At 45.6% G+C, this 24080-nt stretch overlaps 1 protein-coding gene across 12 annotated transcripts in view; it reads right to left on the bottom strand.

Annotated features, from left to right (window-relative positions):
* The window catches only part of NFIX (nuclear factor I X), a 2606865-nt gene that overhangs the window by 2121506 nt on the left and 461279 nt on the right, over positions 1–24080 (bottom strand). For 4 of the 12 annotated variants that reach the window (XM_069604199.1, XM_069604201.1, XM_069604200.1 and 1 more), the window contains exons 1-2: positions 10201–10348; positions 9840–10069 (exon numbers count right to left, since the gene is read on the bottom strand). In XM_069604199.1, the coding sequence (XP_069460300.1) occupies positions 9840–9866 (27 nt within the window). In that variant the 5' untranslated portion in view covers positions 9867–10069; positions 10201–10348. Of the gene's footprint in view, positions 1–9839; positions 10070–10200; positions 10352–10661; positions 10815–24080 lie in introns of those variants that run through there. The other 8 variants (XM_069604192.1, XM_069604194.1, XM_069604203.1 and 5 more) reach the window with 5 other exon arrangements.

Raw genomic sequence — 24080 nt, 5'->3', positions numbered from 1 at the left:
CAGAAGCAGCTAACGCTGGAAGATATCATATCATAAGATGAGGAATATGTGGGAGGACACAATACATTCAAAATCCTTTTTGTAATTGGAAAATAAACTGTGAGCTGAGAGTATTTCACTTGTAACTGCCACATGTCAAAATGCTGTTTACATGAAAAATAAGGAGTATGAATAAGGAGTAAGGCCTTCCATGCGACTGACAAAGCTCAAAATGAGAGGCCTACTTTTGAATACAAGCGACTGAGGCTGAAAGTGCACTTTTCCCAAACAAAAGAGGCAATGGAGAAAATATGGGCATTAAGCAATCTGGAAGGAAAGGAACTGTTAACCAGTGAAACTCCCCGGCCTGAACCATTCAGATATATATTTCGATGTAAAGATGGACTGTGATACATAATGCCATAATTCGCAAGCATGTTTTTTTACATATAAAGACAATGCAACCGATTGAAAGGCACCATGTAAGGGAAACCAATAGTCCTTTAAAATCACCAGTTTCTGTTCAGAACACTCAAGCAGTGACCTGGCCCATCAGATGCAAAGGGCAAGCCCTCCCCTCTCGCAATCTTCGATCTATTTAAAACAATATTTTTGAAGCCACAGCAGTGACCAGAAAGGAATCTATGATGAGTTGGGGGCCAGCAACTGGGTAAATATAGGCAACCTTTCATGAGCTGGACTCATAAAAATACATGGATTATCGATTTGTGGTGTAGCCCAAGACCGAACTGACAAGGGATGAGTTACATAAAATGGCCCATGATCATGGAGGTGGAGCTTGCCTTTCTTCTCTCAAAGATATGAAACAGGTGATTCATTCACCCTGGGATAAAAGAATGTTAATGGAATGATTGCAAGCAGAATCAGCAAAGGAAGTTAAAGGCCAGATCACATGTTCAATTTGAAGAAACGTAATGTAATGTGCAACTGAAGTCAAAATATGCATATATGTCTAAAGATTGCCATGCGTTTAGATGAACAATCAGATTTTGTACATTTTCTCAGGAACCACATGGCAAACAGAAATCATTCAAATATCACTGTAACGCTTATAAAGAAGCATATCTGTTGATTTAACTCTCATAGAAATGTGACCTTGGGAACAGGAGTTGCAACCTATGAAAAGTGTTTCCTGCTCCCCATAAAAAGTCACGAAGCAGAGATTTGGGGAGATGATAGCTTGTAGGATATTTGTATCGAAAATGTTATGTTGATAACTGTTATAATTTTTTAATAAATCACAAAAAAAACGAATTAGAACCTGCAACATCATGCAGTCATGGGACTCATTTAATTAAGTACGGCATTATAAGAGGATATATTATTATGTTTATTTAGAAATTAGAGAAAGTTGCCACGTTAGAGTAAAGTGCAAAATTGAAATGAGTAAAAATGGAAATACAAGTGGGTGGACTGATCCCTTCCCATATTTGGGCTTGGTAACTGAAGGGACCAATCAAAGAAAATGGGCTAGGCCTGGGTTAAATGAATGGAGAATAGTTGTCCAATCCCAATTAAGAGCCAATGAGCTGGCATCTCATAATTTAGATATTTTTGGGGTGTGGTTTAGATGTTATAAGGTGCCATACAATGGGAATGAGGGAGAATTGCCTAATTTCATTTGAGTGGCACTACTGCACAATTGCTAGAAAAATAACATTGCCTAGGAGACAGGAATTGTAGTTAACCAAGAACAGAGAAAGAAGCTGGGATTTAAACATTGAGAAGCAAATAAAGGTATTAATGTTGGAGGCCATTCTTGACTGAACCTGGAGAGGCCTCTAACCAAGTCCTGATGTTTTCACCTGAGTATCCAGGAGGCTTGAGGATTTTTTTCCTGTGCCCAACCAAACCAAGTCTTGTGGGGATCTATTTGATTTAATATATTTCCTTTATTGACTGGGTGGGCAGACAAAGTAGACCTGTACCATTTCTTACCTAATAATAATGTAATTAACTCCCCTATAGCCAACTAACATGTGGTGATTTTGTTGAAATTCAAAATCAACAATGTTGCTTCCAGTGAGAATGCAAAGAAAACACAGTCTGTTAAAGTAATTGGGGACTCCTATTTCTCATTGCTAACCCCAAAATTCCCTAATTGGAGAGGTGCATACAAAATTAAATTCCCAACGGTTCACAATTTCTCATACCCTGTCTTGAAGCAGAGGGGTGCTGAATGTAAACTGAATATCTGAGGTTTGTGCTGGGGCAGAAAAGTGTTCTGTCAAAATTAGTGAAGTCTCTGATTGAAAAGCATACACTCCACTCAGAGTGAGAAAGTGACTCCTGTTAGGAGAGAGATTCGTCATAACATTCTGGTGAAGGAAGAAGGTATATATATATATATATATATATATATATATATATATATATATATATATATATATATAAAGTGTTTTGTTTTCAACACTGCTAGCCTTTTCAAATGTGCATGGAGATTAAAAAGACAGAGCGTTGAATGGGTGAATTTGCTTTTGCAAATAGAAAGGTACTGCATATAATTTAAATGAAAGTTCATATAAAGTATAGTAACAAGTGGATGATCCGGTCATGTTTCAAAGTGCTACATGTTGATGTTTTTATAAGTGAACCCCATGCAACGTGTTTGACTGTACGTTGTGGAGTTAAAGAGTCTGTGATCTGTGTTTTCCTGAACCAACTAGTGTTTTCAATTTGTGTAAAAAGAGATTGTTGGCAAAGAAAATCATTTGGCCCACGGAGTGAGGTAGCATGATTTGTGATTTAGTACAAATATTACTTTTCCTATACACTAATAGGTGTGGTACTTTTGATTTAGGCGGCTGAACCCCCAGTATTTATTGTTGCTGCAAAAATATCTCCAACAAAATGTATCAGCTGCCACCGTGGCACTGGGGGACCAGCGTGTGAAAAGGGGGCACACTTTAAGGGACACTTTATGGTTTCCCATCTGAAACCTGGCAGCTGGAGGAGAGCAGAGCAAAGATTGGCCTGGGGTACCACCTGAGAGTTAGAACCAATGGAAGGGGGAGGGAAGGATAAAAAGGAACAATAAGAACAAGGAAGTGTGGGTTAAACAGGTGGGGTTAAGGGAGGAGGAGGAGGCAGACCGAGAGACGAGGAGGAGGAAGGACAGTACAGCAAAGCTTGATAGAGCCTGTGTAAGGTGAGATACTGATTGGCGAGAGAAACTTGTACTTGGGTGTGAGAGTGTGTGGGAAGGGTAATTTAGAGAGTGGAAGTGGGGTGACGGTGAAAGAGGTTGGGTGGAGAGTAGTGTGAGTAGGGGGAGTGGAGAGTAGTGGATGGCAGTAGGTTTGAATAGTAGAAAGTAGTGGAGAGTAGCGGAGAGAGGAGAAGGAGAATAGTTGTAGACGCGAGGCTGAGTAAAATTGGAGGGACAAAGAGAAGGGAGAAGAGTAGAAGAAATGCAATGGAAGTACAAAACATCAGGGTAAGGAGTATGACAAGGATAAGATCAAGTGAGACCTGGACGGTTGGAAGGCACTAGTTCCTGTTATTCTTACTATGGGGCATCAGTTCAGGGTACATCTAGAAAACTCCAGAGGAAATAAGATAGATAAGGCCATTGTCTTTAGGCCCTCACACCCAGCCAGCCAGATTCCAGATAGTAGGGGTTACCAATCTCTTGTGACAATCTAGGGGGTCAATGAAGCTTAGGCTAAATCAGAGAGACCCCCAGGGAGGACAAAAGAGAGATAGACGGCCCTTAGTTGGAACCCCTTTAACCTTCTTTGGGAATCTGAGTTGGAGCAGAACGGAGCTTGGTCTAAGGCTGAATAGTAGACTTCTGCTTGGGGGCTACTCTGGTCAAAGGGAATAGAAGGATTTGATCATCTAAGGAGGGCTGACCTAGATCGGAACGGTTATGTTTACAACAAGAGGTGCCCCTCCTTCCTTTTTTCAGGATTATTATGATTATGATTATGGTAGGGAATCCTAATTGTACGAGGCACACAGGTTTTGGAGGTGTACAGCGAGTTATGGTTGGCGGTGGCCAATTTACAGTTGCCTTGGAAACAATGTCTGGAGAATCTCTGCATTTATTACATTTTGTGGCGCTGCAAAACATAACGTCCCATTAACTAATGTTTTTTCAGTGAATTTCGAAGATTTAACATAATTAAACATAGAGAGCCCTATTCGTGCAATTATGTGCGTGGAAAATCAGGGATTTACGTGCCATTCTGCGTACGAAACCCCATTCATCGATTCATGGAAGCGACTGCGTGGCATTTTTTCGTAACTTGCAGGGACTTCACACAGGCTCTGCACTTCTCTGCGAGCGGTCGAGTGCCTTGCGCGAGATACCACGCGGAGCGTGGGTGAGGCCTGCACAGAGGGCGGAGTACGGGCGGAATTCGGAAAATGAGCAAGAACAAGGGGAAAAGCGGACGTTATGAGGGACGGGCCACAGGCAGTCCATAGCACGCCCACAAATGCGCACGACAGAGCGAATTCTTGGATGTGACCGCGCAACCTCTTGCCTACGAAATGCCCACGCAAACCCTCCATCTCTCCACCACCCAAAGGAAGGCGTAAGAACACTTGCACATAGGCATCGCATCACTGAGGTGGGTTTGCATGTTGGACTTAGGGGTGAGCATACCCAGTGTAGTGTGGTGCAGGAACGGTTTGCGGTGGTTCGCACGCAGCTTTTCTTTCCAAGTTTTACCCAAGTTGCAATACATCGTACGCATGTTGTCGGGGTGCCGGTAACTGTTACGGGAGACCCCGTGCAGGATCCCCGAGATGCAGGCCCACTTTCGGGGGACCCCATGCACTGTTTGTTTGATTGATTTGATATGGCATTTATAATGCACCTATACACAAGTGTTTCAAGGGTGTGTGTATTCTTGCCCGGGAGAGCAAGCAAAGGTAGCTGTTCTGGCTTTGCACTTTGTGCAGAAAATTCCATGATTATGTGGGGGGCGCATTTTTTATTCTGCGCGCAGGTTCACGCTAATGGTGTTTGCGAGGAAAATGCGCACTTTTCCATGAAACAGGCCCAAAGTATTTTCAATGAACCTTCCCACTGGGCATGGATGGTTAACAATTATGAACGTAGTAAAAATGTAAAGAGGAAAACGGATTTTTGTTAAGTTTCATGTAAATTAGTCGCAACAGGGGCACATGCACTCACACAGTATATATATATATGCAAATCAGGTTTGGAAAACTGCTCTGGCCACACCCAAGCACACATGCCAAATTTGGGGAAGTTTAAAAGCTTTTTTCCGGTTACAAATTGCACGTCTCGAAATTGTCTGCTTTCATTTTCATGGCCAGTCACATAGCACTCACATGGAGCAGGTGTATGTGGAAAATGTTTCGATACTAGATTAACCAAACTCTAGAAATTCACCTTTAGAAATCCAAAAAGTGTATCAATAATTCAGACCTGAGCAGTAAGTAGGTGCAGGGATTCTGTAGGTGCATGTGGATTATGCAACGACTCCAAACATTAAGCTCTAATACAAGAACATGCCATGCAAGTAAGCACAATAGACACATCCAATAATACTCTTGGAAACCGAGAAAGGACGGACAAAAAACTCAGAGTATGTAAATGCACAACCAACATGATTTGAATAAATATGCATACACGCTCCCACAAACTAACAGACACACCGGCCGCCACACATATGAATCTCTCCTACTAGGTGTACATACATATAATAATGTCACTGCAAGCAGTATTCTCCGAGTACGTACACGCACCTACAGTATGCTTGTTATTTAAGTGATCACAATGTGTACATACAGTATGCCGGGAATATAAGAGAGCACAACACACATATGCATACAATATGCTTGGTATAGACCTATAATGCGCATATACAATGCGAACGGACTTAAGCAGACACATGCAATATGCATGAAATATATCAACACAAAACCCATATGAAGCACGCACATAAACACAGTGCTCGGAATATGATTGAGCGCCTAGAGTAGGCTTGAAATCTGCCTGGAGACCATGGAGATGGCAGCGGTGTGGTATAAACCAGCATAACATAGCCTAACGTGTGACAGCATGACGCAATACATACTGACGCTATACTTGGAATTAATGGAGTTATGAATCATACAATCGTAACACAAAGAGGTATTCAGTGAAAGAACATCCATTCACAGACCCACCCCGTGCACACACAAACACACAGATACACACAAATCCCTCGACACAGCCACCCTCTCACCCACTCACCCACACATCCTACACCCTCATACATCCCATCCACACAAGTACACTACTAAACACACACAACGGATAGATGTTGGACACACACACACACATTATAAGCAGCACACGAACACACAAATAAATTATAGATGCAAACATTAGTTTAAAAAAATGTTAGTTTGCTGCCTATAAAAAGTTCAAGTCTACAAATGTTGGGAATGCCAACGTTAAAGTAGAAACACTGAACAAAAGATAACTTAAATACAACGTCTATCCAACGTCAAATGAACCCTTAGTGCTCACTTTAAATATTAGGCCGCTCACATCCATGCTGTATTTAAAATGCGTCATGTGAAGTAGTGAGTTGGGGTTTCCTTCGTAGTGTGACAGACTTTGTTTGCATAAGGGGGATGATCCATTTGGATTACGTGCCTGTCTATTAACATTGCCATTTCCAACGTTTCTAGAATTCGCCATTTGTGTTTTTTGTTTTGCCTCCAATGAAGGTTCTTTATGGCCATTGCCCTTCCCGCGGATATATTTGATACCTATATGGTGGGAGGTAGTGGCGATGCCTGTCGAGGCTTTCCAGTCATGGCCCTGCCCCATGCTTGGCATGCGTGCACTAGCAGAACCGGAACAAACAGGCAGCTCAGGACAACCCTTCGTCTCCAGGATAATAGAACCTGCTGTAAAACGTGGATATTAGGTGTGTCTTATTGTTAATCGCAGAGTGAACATATTTTATCATGCCATCCCATGTCAAAATATTTTAAAATACATATGATATATACATATGTAAGTAGATGCCATATATATATATATATATATATATATATATATATATATATATATATATATATATAGATATACATATATATATATACATAGATATATATATATATATATATATATATATATATATATATATATATATATAGTCAGCCTCTCTGACATTGGGAAGCCTTTTTTTAACACTGAAATTATTTAATAAAGCTCTTTTTTTATCTTCAACGACTCTGTTGGGCAGTTGTTGGTGTTTCCCAACGTTCGTTCGGATGTTTCTGGCAATTGGACCCGCATTCTGGTGAAATCCAATACTGATGGGAGTGACAGCTTCACATAAAGAAGGCGTGTGTGTGTGTGTGTGTGTGTGTGTGTGTGTGTGTGTTTGGGGGCACACACACACACATATATATTTATTTATTTATATGTTCATTTACCAACAAGCACACGTATGTATATGTAGAAATAGATTCGCGTGTGTGTGTGGGGGGGAGGGGGGGTTGCAGAGTGACTGGGCACTGGGGGAGCCTGGGGGAAGACTACCGATCTGCCATGGCCTTTAGATTTGGAATACGATTATAAGCACAGAATGTAGAGTCAACGGCTACCCCTTATTCCATAGACGCACAGGGGAGGAGGGGGCACTTATACTACAGTGTGTGGCTAGGTTAGCATATACTAGCACAGAGATCACAGGAACATGGAAATAAAACGAAGTTTCATTATTAACTTAACTAAAGGCATAGGCCTGTATAACATGTAAAACATATATGTGAAACCAAGAATTGCATAGGTGGGTTAGTAGCAAAGTAGTGCAATTTCATGTACTGCTAAATGAGTAGCAGTGCGTAATCATTCTCAATGTCATTGCCCCCCCCCCCCCCACCTGTGCATCTATGGAAGAAGGGGTAGCCGTTGACTCTACATTCTGTTCTTATAGCCTTCTCCCACCCTCCTAAATCAGGCCCCCATACACAAAAACGAGGGTTCCTTCTCCCTTTATATATTTCAGTACGATTATAAGCAGACAGCAGAGGGAGAGGCAAGGCACCCTAAGAGAATACCGGACATGACCTCTTGAAATTCCTTCACTTCTATAATAAAGAATTTCTTGAGTATCGAGTTCAGAATATACTGCACTGTCCGCCTATTTCTCCTACTGAAAAGGGAATTTTTTTTTAATGTCCGTCGCTGTCTTTTTCCACCAATATTTTGGAAAAAGGCCCAATAGAAGCACCGAAATAAATACTACAGTTTAGGTGACAACGTCCCAACAATTACTGAGGCTCTATTATTATTAATTTAAAAATAATGGTTGAGTTAATTTAAGGTGGTATCAATACAAAAATGGCATGGCTCCTGTGACCCTTCGATGTCCACACGTGGCAGACAACTGCGTCAAGAAGAACTGGGATGTATGCAGTAAATGCAAATTAAATCTTTTAGAACAAGTGGAAGAAAGGGAGAAAATAAAGGCGAGAGAAGTTTTTTTTTTAAAATAGGAAAACACGAGAAAGATGGGACAAAGCAATAGGGAAAACCAAGAAGAGAACTGGGGAGCAGAAACGAAAAATAAACGGGATAGACAAGGAATGACAAGGAAGAAAGAAACGAGAAAAGGATTTAAAGCGTGAGATAGAAATAGAAGAAATGGAAAGGTCACTTAAGAGAATCAAAAGTCAAATGTAATCCAAAACTGCAAGAATTTAAAATACACTTTCAAAAGAAAGCAGCGTTCGACCTGAAGGCTGATCTCTGCCTGCACTTGGCCGAAAGGGGGCCTTACCCGTCCCATCCATTCCTTCCGGGGAAATGACCTATTAGGGGGCAGCATTGTCGAGAAAGTAAGAGATGAATTGGCCTCGGGTCAGTCTTCTCCGAGAGTTAAATGGTGCCCCGTCCTCTGTGGGGCCCATTATTAGATGTGACAGGCAGGTAGGTCGGCGGAGAAAGGTAATTACCCAGCGCAGGGCCAGAGTTGCGCGCTCTGGTCCCAACCTGCGCAATCTGCCCGAGCCATTACACAGTGAATAACAAGGATGGCAGAAAATGGAACAACGGGGAGTACAGGTGCACAAATATACGGCGGTCCTTTACATCCAAATATTAACGCTTTGTTGAGAGAGCTTTCATAAGGTGCCTTAGCAAGGGAAACCAGATCTGCCCAATGCCACAGTGCAGGTGTGAAAGGAGCCACCGCTTAGGACTAACTATTAAAAAGGGCACCACTCATTTAAAATATAGCTACTGTCAAATGTAGCGCAATGATAAAAAAAAAACCTAATACACGTAAGCAGCCTTTTCTTTTAACTGGCAAAGAATTGCATGGAGGCACACATTGGCATTATAAATATAATATATGTATATTCTATATTTGCATACAAACACTCTATACACACCTCTTTGTATCTAAGGCAGGTAGCTATTGCTTTGCTGCATAAACGAATGCTGGAAATGCACCTTTAAGCACGTGTTAGTGCAGAGGAGAAAGAAGTGGATGGAGCACAGAAATGAAGGTAATTTGCTGGGGGGCTATTTTCCTCGGCCCAGATGTGCCATTGTTGAGTACAGTATTGAAGGTGGGACGCCATTGCTCGCCTGCACAGACTGTAGTTAGTCCACCTGGCACTTGGTGTAAAGGGCGACCTCGTTTCACCTCCTGCAACACATGGCAGCGAGCGGAAACTTTCCACAAGGCATGGACACTGTGCCAGACGATGCAACTTGCGCCATGTGCATTTTCTTGGGCGTCTTGGCCAGGCATTCCCAGAAGATAGACTCCTAGGATGCCTCACATAAACGCTATCCAACAGAGCAAAACTGGAAAAAGGCCCTGCAATCCGCCCAGCCCAGCCCCGCTTACCTGGGTCAAGCAGTACGGGGAGTACATGGCGGCGGCGGCGGCGGCGGCTGCTGCTGCTGCTGCTGCGGCGGCGGCGGGAAGGCGGCCTGGAAGAGCCGGTGGTCAGGACGAGGTGCTGGCGGAGCTGCAAGGCCGCATCGGCGGTGCTGCTGGCTGGCTGGCTGGCTGGCTGGCTGTCGCTCCGCTCCTCTCTACTCCATGCTGCCGACAGACCCCGCCTCGCCGCGCCTCTGAAAGTGAAAGTTTAGACAAAGTTTTGCAAGAGAGCCCAGTTTTGCAGGAGTCCTCCCCGCCGCACTCCCTCCCTCCCTCCCACCTCCCCCCACACTTTGATTTCAATAAAGGCAGTGTATCTCTCTACCTCTTTCTTAATAACTATGCTGTGCGCGCCGCAGAACCCGGCTACAAAAGGCAGTGGGAGGCAGAGAACCGCGCTGCGCACGAAGGAAAAGTTAAGAGAAACTTTTTTCCTCTACGGCTCTGCGATTCCACATTCCTGATGGGAAAGGATTTCGGCGGAGACTGCGAGAAGTGATTTCCCGTATAAAAAAAAATCCAGTTGCCGGGGACGCTGCCGCTTGCTTAAAAAAATGTGCAGTGTATGGGAGCAGAGACACGTGCCCTGAGAAAACAGAGGGGGGGCGGGAGGGGGTTGGTCAGCCGGGTGGCCAAGGCACCCCTCATACTCACAACCAGAAGAAACCTTGCGGGTGCATTGTTATTCATTCTAGATGAGCCCACCGACGTATGAGGGTGGGCAGGGAGTGCGCGCGTCTAGGGCCAGGTAACAATTGCCTTTTACTGCAGGGGTGGCAAACTCACTCGCAGCTCCAGAATGCGAATCCAAGCTGCCCAAGTGCCAACTTTAACGGACACTCGCAGGAAAGGTAGAGGAGTAAAAACAGAAGCAGGCGGAGCGGCAAGATGGGAAAAGAAGAAGCATCGCGGGAAGAGAAACGTGGAACATGACAGGATCGAGAAGTAAACGGCGCAGGGGAATACAGTCAACACGGGGGTCGAATATGCAGGAAGGAAGAATGGGGGAGGGTTATCTGGTAAAAATAGACGATGGATGGAGAAGGGGAGAAGGAAGGGCCGCCTTCAGACACTTGGAAGAACGACTAAGACAAGGAAGAGACCATGGAGCAAGACACGGCGAGGGCAGTACAGGTGGAACTGCGGGGACGCAGAGAAGAGATAAAGGACTTGACTAGAGGCGAGAGAGAGATGGAGCAGCTGGGAGACAGTGTCAAAGGGGCAATGGGTGGAGAGGAGCGAGGCTATCCATCCATCATCTCCACTGTGAGCAGCGGGCCTGCCAAAAAGGAACCCCCCATACTCACTTTAAACCACCCAACAAGCCTCGTGCACCCGGATCACCAGCCAACACCCACAGGTCAATCCTGTCTCGAACTACAACGGGCACTACCACAGACGTGCTTATTTTACCTGACTATATAGAGGCAAGGAGTGGCCAAGGACACCCACCCCGTGCTGCCCACTGCCCTCTTTATCAAGGACCACGGGCCCTCCATTAGACTCAAATGCGATCCTTAGCCACCCTTCAAATCCCTGACACAACCAACACCCCAGCAGAGTACATTATTGCGGTATTGATTTAATTATTCAATTAAATCAGGGGGGCTTGGCCAGGGCAGGCTTTAAACTTAATCGCCTGTAGGCGCCTCATGATATGAGCTGGAGTATCTTTAGGTGCTTCATGGTGAGCTGAACCACCTCTAGGCGCTTCCTGGTATGTACAGAATGGCCTCTAGGTACTTCCTAGTATGAGCTGATTCACAACTGGGTGCTTCCTGGTAGGAACTGAATCGTCTCTCGTTGCTTCCTGGTATAAGCTGATTCACCTCTAGACGCTTCCTAGTATTTATTTCATTTATTGGACATTTGTATGGCGTCTATACACAGGTGTATCCAGGCACCACAAGACAAGCTGCGGTAGTGGGTGGGGGGGGGGGGGGGTTTGGCGGGCTGCGGACATGATCATTCACAACAATACAACAACAAAGAAACAGTGGAGTGAATTTTTGTGTGGGGATACTGGATGTCTGTTGTCCCTGCCTATTGCTGTAAACTGTCTCGGAACCGGAAACCATAAAACACCTCCCTCCTCACTGGAGTGACACAGAGGGAGTTGGAGTGTGTTTTAGGGTGGGGATACTGGAAGTCTGTTGTCCCTGCCTATTGCTGCAAGCTGTCTTGGTGCCCAAAGCCGTAAAACACCTCCCTCCTCGTGGAGCGACGCAGAGTAAGTTTGAGTGTGTTTTTGTGTGGGAATACTGTAAGTCTGTTGTCCCTGCCTATTGCTGCAAGATGTGTCGGAGCCCAAAGGTTTTCAACAACAATTCATAGTTCGAGAAGTGCAGTTGAGGAAGTGGAGTTGCTGTCTGGCTGTCCTGGTCTCCACGCTCCCATCGACAAAATTATTGGACTTTGCCTTTTTCCTGCTCACCTTGTGTGGATTGGCTGGGTATGCTGTGACCCTTCTAAAGACTCTAACACTCTGTTATTGTTATTGGCAACTATTTAAGATACTCACTGGTTTTTAATGTTTAGATCTAACAGAGCTCGCCCCGGCCAGACTCCCAGAACTCCTCATTGCATCTGCGCGCACGCATTCGAGAAGTGCAGTTGAGGAAGTGGAGTTGCTGTCTGGCTGTCTAGCTGGATAGTGTAGGGGAGGATTGGTCCAAAAGACCCCCCCTTGCCTACATCCCCTCCCCAGGTGAGAGCCATGGCTCATCAGGCGTCCCCTCCTTACCACCAGGGCCCAGGTGGTGGATGGCTCACCTGTTGAAGACATTGCCCAAACATATTGAATTTAGCTAGGCCTCAGAAACCATTTTGTCTAAAAAAGATGGTGTGAGCTCGGCGCACTACAGCGCGGCCCCCACCTTTGGAGAGTTTCAATTATCCCTGTGGTCACAGCTCCCTGGCAGATCCGCTGTGAGCCCGTTCCCACGAGCAAGACGGACATGAGCTAGTGTAAGATACCAACACTGTAGCATTTCACCTTCCGCAGTGTATCACTACTCCCAACATGACCCGGCCAGCAGAGCCTGGGTGGAAAAAAAGAACTGTAAAATAGCCCTCGGAGAAAAGCAAAAGTTCCCAAATACTAATGCCAGAACTACCTGCGATAGGCATATTTTCTCCACAAACCTCTTTGGCTAAGAAAACCTGTAAAATGTATAAATATGGTAGAATGCATGTTTACATGGCATTAGCAATGAAGCACCCACACCACTACAGTTATGTACAAATAGTAGAAGCGTCCCGGGGGGCTATTTGTTATGCGTATCATTGAAAAGTTTACACCCCACCGTCCCGCATCATAACCGAACTAATGCTGCTAGAGTGCAAAGAAAGACAAATGCAACCATACTGAGGGCTCATGTGAAGGACGCGCGGGAATGCACCCTTCATGTGTGTATGTCCAAGCCCCTCATGTGCCACTACCATCACGTACGGTGGCGAGTCGTTTTCTATGTGCTCCACCAACCTCACTACTACCTCACTTACTGCAAATGTATATGCATATAACAAAATGTTGTAGTTGTTAAAACATAGTGTACAAATAATGTGCTCGGACTGGCTATATTTGAGAGGCATTTAGCAAAGTTAAAATGTAAGCTTTGGAATGATTCAATGAGTATTGTATAGTATTCGAATGTTTATGATGCTTTCACCTAAAATCGGCAACACACGAGGAAGATACCTTTTGTGAATGTGTGCAAGGCCATTCCCCCTCCCTCCCTGCGAAGCCTGCCAGACGAGAGAGCAAAGGGCCGCGCCGCACAGCTCCACCTCCCCCAACTAGGCTGGAGCCGCTTCAAAGATTTGTAGTTCCCTCTGCAGCACCCAAGGCCACGGCCCGCCACCTGCATTATTTACAGCCCAGCAGTAAACCTCCGCCTGAATACACAAATCCAGAGGCGCCCTCTCTTAAACCCCACCACCCACCGGATCACCTGTAAAATTAGGACACCCAATATTATGGCAACATTACAGCAACACATTCATAACAACTTCTAACAAGACAGGAGGACATGTACCGTCTGTCCCATGCCCTGAGACCCAGCCCCACGACCTATGGTACCCGGTCAACAGGACACTGGTAACCATGTAATGATGAATCGCCATTAAACCCCTCTCAAGGTGCATTCCTCCTGTGTTGCATTAACCTGTAGCATAACCTATTGGTAGATTTACTAAAGAGGATAATATTGCAAATGACTGAATGACTGCGGTGTGCATGGCCTAAGGCAAAGAAGTCAGGAAAAGACATTCATCTCTGACACTGGCCACAATGGTACAACAACACCGCCCAGATGGACCCAGCTGACCCGCCAGGCCCAGCCCAACCCACGAGGCTGACCAGTGACGTCCTCCAGCCAAGACCAACCACATCACAGCAGCACCTATAGCTAGTCGTCGCCACCCAATCCCATTGAACTTGTGCCCCCTATAGTGTGTAGGTTCTGATGACGTTTTTTGTAAATATATACGCCTGTCTTTGCTATTGTCAGACAGAGCGCTCTCGGAGTTTGCAGAGTTCTCTGCATGCCCTATTCTGATTGATGAACTCCCATTTACGCTCACCCGCACTTGTCTTGGCCTTATTCCCATTCTGGGAGAGTCCATCATTGTCTCTCATTGCGGGGAGGATCGTGCTGGTTGGGGACGCTTGCCTTCAGTGATGACCCCGAAAGCATGATTATTATTTTCTCCCAACATATCCCTACCGTCCCCTTTGGCACGAAAATCTCTGGTCGAAAAGGGATACGCATGGTGCGCCGGCTCCGGGAGGCTGCCCGCCAACGGCGACCGGTACGCTCAGAAGTGCGCACTCAACAGAGAGAGGGTACGGGATCCTGGTTGAAAAATCCCCTTTGAGTACCGCTCGCCGGAGCCGGGGCTGACTGTTGAGCGTACGGCAACAATGCCTGGACGGACCCAGTTTCGGAGACTCTCGGTTCAAGACGGGCACGTGAGTATTGAGTGCGAGCGATCATAAAGGGAGTAGAGGAGGAAATTTAGGACAGGGAACGAGGCGGGGTAAAAAGGGGCACGTTGGGTCTACTAAGGACCATCTTAAACTTTCTTTGCTTTTTCTATGCATATGGCCATTAGGATTAAGAGGCGATTAAGAGATAAAAAGTGACGGGAACCTAGCTCCGAGAGGGGGTGGAAGGCGGCGCCGCATAGTGCTATCTTGACTAGTACTGGGAATATATGAAGAAGTGGAAAACAAGATAAAAGTGTCTGGCAAAGGGAGACACGGAGAATATATTAGTGACTGCTATTCTTTCTATTCTTTTCTTTAGGGTTACGGGAAAAATAAAAGTGGGTCAGTACAAAACCAAAGAGATAGAGTAAAGAGAGTTTTACTCTAAAATTGAAGATCAAACCTATATATATATATATATATATATATATATATATATATACATATATCTGAATAAGACGGACAGGGACAGCCGGCCAGGGAGGAAAGGGAGGACAAATTGAACTGTGAATAGAGTGTTACAGAGGGGTGTGTGAACATCGTATGTGTCAGGAGATAATTTGGTGTAATGGGTGTGTAAAAATGGTCAGAAATGTATAGCCATTGAGTGGTCATGGTAAGTGTGACCAGACAAAATATCATAAGGACAAGAGTAATGTGGTGAAGTGAGTGTGTACCTTTCTGGTTCTTTTGGGTTAACATTGTTGAGATTACTGACCGTTTGCTCTTGTACGTGCTCCCCAAAGAGAACAGAATAGAGATTGTGCGCAGCCAATCTTATGGTGTGCAGGCGGAGGGAGGAACACGAAGGTCCCCACGATTCAGCAAGACATAAAATACACAAACTCACATGGTGATACGTTTGTATTGAGATATCGAGATACATAGAGATACACAAGTACCAGGTGGGCACAAGGTATGGGGGCAGAAACACCCTTATCACATATTTGCAAGAACCTACCTGGGTACGCGGAACAGATTAAGAAATATCATGACCAATGGATCACGGAGTTGAAGGGAGAGGGGCTGCCTCAGATATGGGCCGAAGGGGGTTCATTTGACAAGAGTGTCCTAGACATGGTAGCCACATGCATTTGTTTGAAATACAAGGGGAAGCAGTTGCATAATAGGAGAGAAATATTGGACCTCTGGAGACTATTTGAAGAAATACCGCCGCCTAAGGTAAGGGAATTAGATCCTGACCTACCATCTACCACTGACAATCCGTTAATGATACAAAAAGATGATAAGGTATTGCCAGAGGAAGAGCCACTGATAGAAGTAACCAGGTTGTACCCAATACTAAACAAGCCAGTGCCCGCAGAGGGATACAGTGACCCGACTTATGTGCCCCCACAGACAACTATCACAACGCAAGGGCCAACAGCACCCCCTCCATACAAGAGTCATAGGGAGCGAGCTCAGGTGAGCACACCAAGGGTGGACATAGAAAAACTAACAAACGATCTAGAATCAAGGCTCTCCATAGCGAAAGACGAGCTCTCAAGGATAAAAAGCATATGTGAGCGGACTGCACTTAATGCAGCCAGATCAGAGCACGCATCTAGAGCGCAGAGCGAGGGTAGAACATTTGAAGAAGGGTGGAAAAAAGGCGAGATACTGTTCAGAATACAGGAAGAACCAACCCGAATAATTGAACTAGAGACAAGAGAGGGATGTACTGACAATGAAGAGAGGCCTATAGGGGACAGGGAGGAGCTACTATGTGATATAAGGGATGATTTGGAGGAAAGCGACAGGTTGAGTATAGCAATGGGAGGGGGAAGCGAAGGGTTGGATGGTGCATGCTCAATAAGAACACTGGATGATGAGTGGACAGGGCGATTAAGGAACCGGGTGGGGAAAATGGCATCATTGGGAAAATCAGGAGTGAAGGCGGGTACAGATACGACAACGAAGGGAAAGTTGCAGCTCCCGCTAATACATAGGGGAGGAGGGAGGCCGAATTACATACCATGGGCTCAGATGGATAAGGCCAACTTACTAAAGTTATTGCCCCCGTTATCCGGAGGGGCGAGCAAGTGGATATACGCCTTTGAGAAACACACTGCCGGGGTACCCCTAGCAATAGGGGATGTGAAGAGCTTGCTTGTATCAGCAGTGGGGGATCAGGCCGACACAGTATGGGTCAAGGCTGGTTTCCCAGGAGTAACATTAGACTGCGATCGCCATGATGGGGCCTCCTTTAACACAGTGCGTGCAAGGGTGTGGGATGCTTTGCGGGAAACGTTTCCAGATACACCAGACTTACAGTCAGTAATGCAGTGTACAATGAATGACGGGGAAGATGCTATGGATTACATTTTTCGGGTCCAAGAGATGTGGAGAGCAGAAACGGGCATGCCCTGGTATCAATCGACATCGTTATTTTACTTCATTATAAAGAGGGGGCTCCCAAAAGAGGTGCAAAAAGCGCTCGACAAGATAGCAGGTATTGAAGCGAAAGGATGGCCTGAGATTCAGAGCATAATAGTGCACCACTGCAAGCGAATAAAAGAAAGGGAGAAGGAGGTGGCGCAGAAAAGATTGGCAAACAAAGTGAAACTAGTGCAAACAAAGCTGGTGAAGGTCGCAGCAGCAGTAGCCGCACTCCCATACAGCAGGGAGGGAGATGAGGAAGAGGAGGGGCTGGTAGCAATACAGGGAAGGATGGCAACTAATTGGACAGGAGCAGGACAGCGGCAGTGGAACGAGCAGGAGCAGGGCGGAGGTCCGCAGTGGCAAGAGTGGGCCCCTCGAGGGGGACGAGGTGGGTACAGGGGCCGAAGAGGAGGTGGAACAGGGTACGGGGGAATGGGAGGAAATGGATGGCAGGGTCCCAGAGGTGCGCAAGGGAGTTGTTGGAACTGCGGGAGGTGGGGACATTACTCTAGGGCGTGCAGAAGCAGACCAAGCAACGGATTTCCAGAGGCAGAACATTATGGGCTCCCCATCCGGGGAGCCCATATGGTCTCCCAATGGGACAACAACAAAGAAACGCAGGCCAGGGGTACAATGAGCAACAACAGGGACACCAATACAGAACACAGAATCACCCACAAAACAATGACACTATGCACCACACGCCAGGCAACCCTTTCGCGACAACAGCAAACGGAGCCCCAGCACCAGCCCCCTATAGTGGCGTGTCAGTGGTTTCAGGGAGCGTGTTCAACCAAGGGGGGGCAATGAGACACCCCGCATAGGACAGCCCACAGAGAACACTTGCGTGTCCAGTTCTATCTACCACCTACGATGCAGCAGAGGAACCATTGGTTGGGGCGCAGATAGGAGACAAGCAGTTCATATTCATGGTGGATTCGGGAGCGGAGAAATCATGTATTAGGGAGGGCCGGTTCCCGTTATCTAACCAGAAGTTAGAGACGCAGGGGTTCTCTGGGGCTGTAATTGAAGTTCCTTACACAGAAGCATTGGATGTGACGGTAGGGGGTAAAACTGTAAAAACACCCTTACTGTATTATGAACATTCACCAATAAATTTACTAGGGAGGGATCTTCTTAGCAAACTCAATATGACGATATCATTCACTGAGAGAGGTATAGTGTGTTCAACACCAGGAATATGCCCATTACGTGTAATGCTGGTAGTACAGGCTCACACAACCACACCAGAAATACGTGGTTTGCCAGTGGACGAGGGAATGTTTATTGAAGGACTAAAGACACTGGCCCTCATAATTCCTGAGTTAAGAAGAATGGATTGGAGAATTCCGGCGGAGTTCCTCTTCCGTCCAATAGTGTACCCTGACACAGCACTAGGATCAGTGCAGTGGTATCATTAGACTTGCACGCTGTACAGGTATCTGCGAAAAGGATCTCTGTGATTGGAATGGATATAGAAGGATGTGAGTGGCGTACAGTACTGTGTACCAATGCCAATATTGCCCTGAGAGACTTAACTGATGAGGATCTCTTTTCAGATTTGGAAGGGGATGGTGAAATAGTAATGTAAATAGCAATGCCCTGTGACATTTTGATTCAAGCTAGAGAAATCCCTGTCCAGCTGATGGCAGTGGTGGAAGCACCACCGTCATTCTTCGATGATGACATGAGGCTAGTACCCAATAATTTGTGGACAACAGGCCCCCATGACGTAGGGTTGTTGCATGGAGTACAACAAGTGATAATAAAGCTCAAACAAGGAGCAATTCTACCCCGAGTGAAACAGTATCCATTGTCCCGTGAAGCTGAAGAAGGGATAAAAGAGACAACAAATGCACTACTGGCACAAGGGATAATAGTGCCTTCAAACTCCCCATGTAACACATGCATTTACCCAATTAAAAAAGCAAAGGGAGGGGCTTGGAGGATGATCCAGGATTTACGCCCCCTAAATGATGTAATACAGAAAGAGTTCCCCTTGGTCCCGAACCCTGCATCAATATTATGCAGCATCCCAAAAACGGCATCACATTTCACGGTGGTCGATTTGAAAAACGCATTTTTCTCCATCCCCCTGGCTGAAGAGAGCAGATACCTGACAGCATTTACACTAGGGGGGAAGAGATATGAACATTGCAGATTACCACAGGGATACTGTGAGAGCCCAAGTATATTCAACCGCATACTACATGAAGACTTAGGAAACTTATCAGTTGAGAGCACAATTATTCAGTACGTAGACGATTTACTCGTCTGTGCACAGGATGAAGACGCATGCCGAAAAGATTCAATAACACGCCTGACCCTGTTGGCCAATAAGGGGTACAAAGTAGACAAGGAAAAGCTACAATATTGTCTGACAGAAGTTCTATACTTGGGACAGTTAATTTCAAAAGATGGAAAAAGAATAATCCCTGACAGGGTAGAAGCAATAAGATCAGTAGGAGAACCCACAACAGTGAAGGAGATGCAGAAATTCTTGGGAATGTGCAACTATTGCCGAGCATGGATATTAGATTATGCAGCATACACCAGACCCTTACTGCAAGCGCTCAAGGAGGCCCAACAGGAGAACAAGAAAATAGAATGGTCAGAAGAAATGAGCGCCTCCTTCAAATCATTAAAAGAGTTGATTTCAAGCGCTCCAGTGCTCGCAAATCCTGATTATGGGCGCGAGTTTTACCTGTTCTCACACTGCAAGGGGACACTCATGACAGCTGTACTGACACAAAAGACGTCCCTAGGACACAAACCTTTGGCCTACTATAGTGGCACTTTGGATGCTGGGATGCAAGGACATTTCGCGTGCGAGCAATCGCTCGCAGCAGCCGCGTTCGCAATTGAGAAAAGTGCCACAATAGTAATGGGATGCCCTGTGACGTTTTTGTGGAGCATTCATTATTTGCAATACTGGAAAGGTCAAAGAGTACACTGACTACACAGCGGGCAACCGCCTATGAAATAATATTGTCCAGCGCCAATATCCATGTGGTGCGATGCAGGACAGTGAATCCGGCAACATTCATTACAGAAGCATGCACATTAGAGGACATGCAGGAACACGATTGTGCAACGTACACAGGAGAAAGAGGGGAGGGCACAGTGGTGTGCGAGAATGCCCTGACCGAGGGGGAAGTGTACTTTGTAGACGGATCAGCATCAATTGACGTGGACACAGGAGAAAAACATGTGGGTATGGCAGTGGTGAGATTAGAAGACGGTGAGTACTAGTGCAGTACCGCCTTCCATCACATTTCTCAGCACAAGCAGCAGAACTCATTGCCCTAATAGAAGCATTGCAAGCAGCTAAAGGGTGCGCGGTGACAATTTACACAGATTCAGCTTATATGACGACAACAGTACATGGAGGTCTGGCCAGATGGGGGCGAAGGGAGTTTCGACGAGCAGATGGGACTCCAGTGCAACATGCAGAATTACTGAAGGAGTTAATTGAAGCCCTACAAGATCCCACCATGGTAGCAATAGTGAAGTGCCAAGCACATACGTCCAACACAGACGTGTCTTTGGGAAACGCAGCAGCGGACGCGGCTGCCAAAGAAGCCTCATACTTTGAGAAATGTGCAGCAGGTGAGTACATGCTACAGCAGAAGACAAACGAGGAGATTCCAGAAGGGTACAATACAATGCCTATATCACAAATACTAGAGCTGCAGGGAGGAGCAAGTGCAGATGAAAAGGCGATGTGGGTAAAACGAGGGTGCAGTCAATCAGCAACAGACTTACTGTGGCGACAAAATAACTCAGGAAAAGTGGTAATGCCAGTAAAATTATTAGAAATAGCGTTTCAACAACTACACTTCCCAGCACACAACACAAAAAAACACATTGCAGCAGAGATACAGGAAGAGTGGTTCGTGCCCTGTCTTCAGGAGCACTTGTCTAGATTGACATTGGAGTGCACAACATGCCAGATATACAGTTCAGGAATGACATTACGCACACTAAGGGGAACAATTCCAAAACCAATTGGGCCATTCAGAGAGCTACATATTGACTACGCGGACATGGGAGAGAGGTGTAATGGGGCACGTTACATGATTGTGGTTGTGTGCCCATTTTCGAGATAGGTGGAAGCAGGCCCATGTGCACGACCTGATGCTAAAAGCGCTGCAAAATTCCTAGTGAGAGAAGTATTTCAGCGCTGGGGAATTTGTGACGTGATTCGCTCAGACAACGGCACTCACTTTGTAAACGAACTCTTCAAGGAAGTAACAACGCTATTGGGAATAAAGCATAAGTTGTGCTCTATTTATCATCCTCAAAGTAATGGCGTGGTAGAAAAGATGAACGGCCTGTTAAAAGGAAGATTATCGAAACTATGCTTTTCACTAAAAAAGAACTGGGTTTACTGTTTACCCCTTGCACTGTTTGAGCTGAGAAATCAGCCAAGCAAGGACCACCATTTGTCCCTGCACGAAATCGTGACCGGGAGACGAATGCACACAGCACACTCCCCACTGCGCGAACACTCAGATGCACACAGAAGCGCTGCGATACTGGGAGACAAGTTCACGGACTACTTGAAAAAATTAACAAGGGAAGCGCGCGCAATATCAAAGCAGCTTTCACCACCGTTCACGAGAGAAAAGGGGAACACAACAGAGTCAGTTACAGAGCCTGAAGCCCAGGTACAACTGACGCCAGGTGAATTCATTTATGTCCGGAGCTTTGTGCGCCGGTGGAATACACACGGTTCCATGGCCCATACGAAGTGGTGTTTTGCACCCCTACGGCGGTAAAAGTAAAGGGCCTCAAGTATTGGGTACATTTGACGGATGTATGAAGAGCATACAATAATGTGCAGGAAGAGGTGGATGAGGGGGCACAGACAACAGCAAACAATGCAAATGAAAAGAATGTGTGAATATGAACTTGTGTGTGACAGAAATGCACCTGAATGAGAAAAGTTGCTGACAAGTAGAATTACTTTTAAAGGTGTTTAAAAAAAAACTAAATAAATAAATATGTGTTATGAACTTATATGTAAATAATGATGTGATAAAAATATGTAGTGTCTACTCCCTTGTCTGTGCATCCCCAACCCTACTGCCCTACCCGCTTCCATTCCCTTTCAATATATACTGGCACTGGTAGTGCCAACAAAATGTTTACATTCATGCACTTAATGCACTTTTATATCTCAAACAGGAGCTACCATGGCATATAACGGGCAGCCTGCAACGGAAAGATTCATTAGATATAGAGAATTGTTAGCTGAGAGATGCAGATACTCGTATGAGTGTGGATTGTCTGTGTGCATCACATTGTTTTTTACAATCATGTTTGGCCTGGTTACATATTGGTTCATAGCGTTCATCTCTATCGAGATGAACGAGGGGGGAGGGATTAACAGCACTTCTGTGACCAATGCAACAGCAAGTGTAAATACTAAAGAAGGTGATTTTTTGGTATGGGACGGAACTAAACTTGTATGGGGATACTATACGACACCATCCAATGCTGTCATCTCGAAAAATGAAGGGCTACAGGGGGAAATGCAAAACAACACAGTGTCTCCGCCAAAAATATCTAATTACAATGCCCGCAGTTTAAATGACCGAAACCCCTCCGCCATATCCTGGTTGTATAACACCCCCACCAGCCAGCCTGCCCCCATAGCCAAAAACACACTGTCAGATAACATGAAGGAAGTAAATGAAAGAATGACAGCAAGACATGAAATATTATATGATGATTGGGCTAAGGGGGGCGGGAAGGAGAAAGGGGGGCCCACCTTGTCCATTGCCCATGAAGCTGGGAGGTACATTAGGAATAAAAATAACAGACGAAAAAGGGAGGCGGGAAGGAGGAAGTATGATGAGTATTATGGGTTAGGACTAGACAAAATGGAAGACCCGCGACACCCCCACCAGACAAATAAATGGTATGCAGACATGAGTGCAACAGCTAAACAAACAACAAACGAAAGCTGTTACGTCTGCTTCCTCATTCCCCATGGTTCAGGCACGCCCAAAGTATTGTTACCCAAAGAGTTGCCTATTGTAGATGCCCAATGTCTCCTTCATCTCACGTTGTGCAGAATTAAGAACACCTTCCAGGCACATGAGGTTACTTTTAGGATGCTGCAGAATGAGAAAACTTGCTATCCAAAGACAGTAGGAGTGGTATGTCTGGAAGAACCATTTTTTATAATACAAGGGACACTTTTTTCAGACAACAAATGGAAGGACGAAGAAGTAATGTGTAAGGCGGAAGCACTGAGGGGGGTGGCACCAGAGAAATTGCAATGGATAGAAGAAACGTGCACACCAGTATGGAAGGAATACATTTCAAAACTAACTTGGGTAACAGCCATTGAAAAACCATTCAAGCTGCAGAAAGAAATAGACTATGAACTGTGTTTTAAAGGAGAGGGGAAAGCCTCCATGGGGATAAACAAGAACTGTAACAAGACCCTCACCATCCCAGATTTAAGAAAAGGGACAGCGGCCCTGATGGACACGTATTGGGTATGTGGCAACCAGGCATACCTGCACCTCCCACAATCATGGAGTGGCAGCTGCTCAATGGCCACTCTGCACTCAGCACTAATGGTAATCCCAGAAAGCCACATTGATGGGAGCAAAATGACGCGAAAAAACACCCAACAGAGTGCGGCTCAGCCAACTGCAGAGTCACAAGTCTATGTCCTGTCTTCTGGGAACAAGGAAGAGGTGCTGTCCCGACACAGACGATCATCGAACTACATATCAAAGGCATTGTCAGAATTGCTAGCACAGATCCCAGACAGGTATCGATTATTCAGCTCTGTAGAAACATTCTTCGCCTCA

The sequence above is a fragment of the Ambystoma mexicanum genome, chromosome 3q (genome assembly GCF_040938575.1).
Source record: "Ambystoma mexicanum isolate Mex_15411 chromosome 3q, UKY_AmexF1_1, whole genome shotgun sequence".
Taxonomy (NCBI): domain Eukaryota; kingdom Metazoa; phylum Chordata; class Amphibia; order Caudata; family Ambystomatidae; genus Ambystoma; species Ambystoma mexicanum.
The sequence above is the reverse complement of the archived record's forward strand: the minus strand, read 5'-3'. Positions and strand labels throughout refer to the sequence as shown.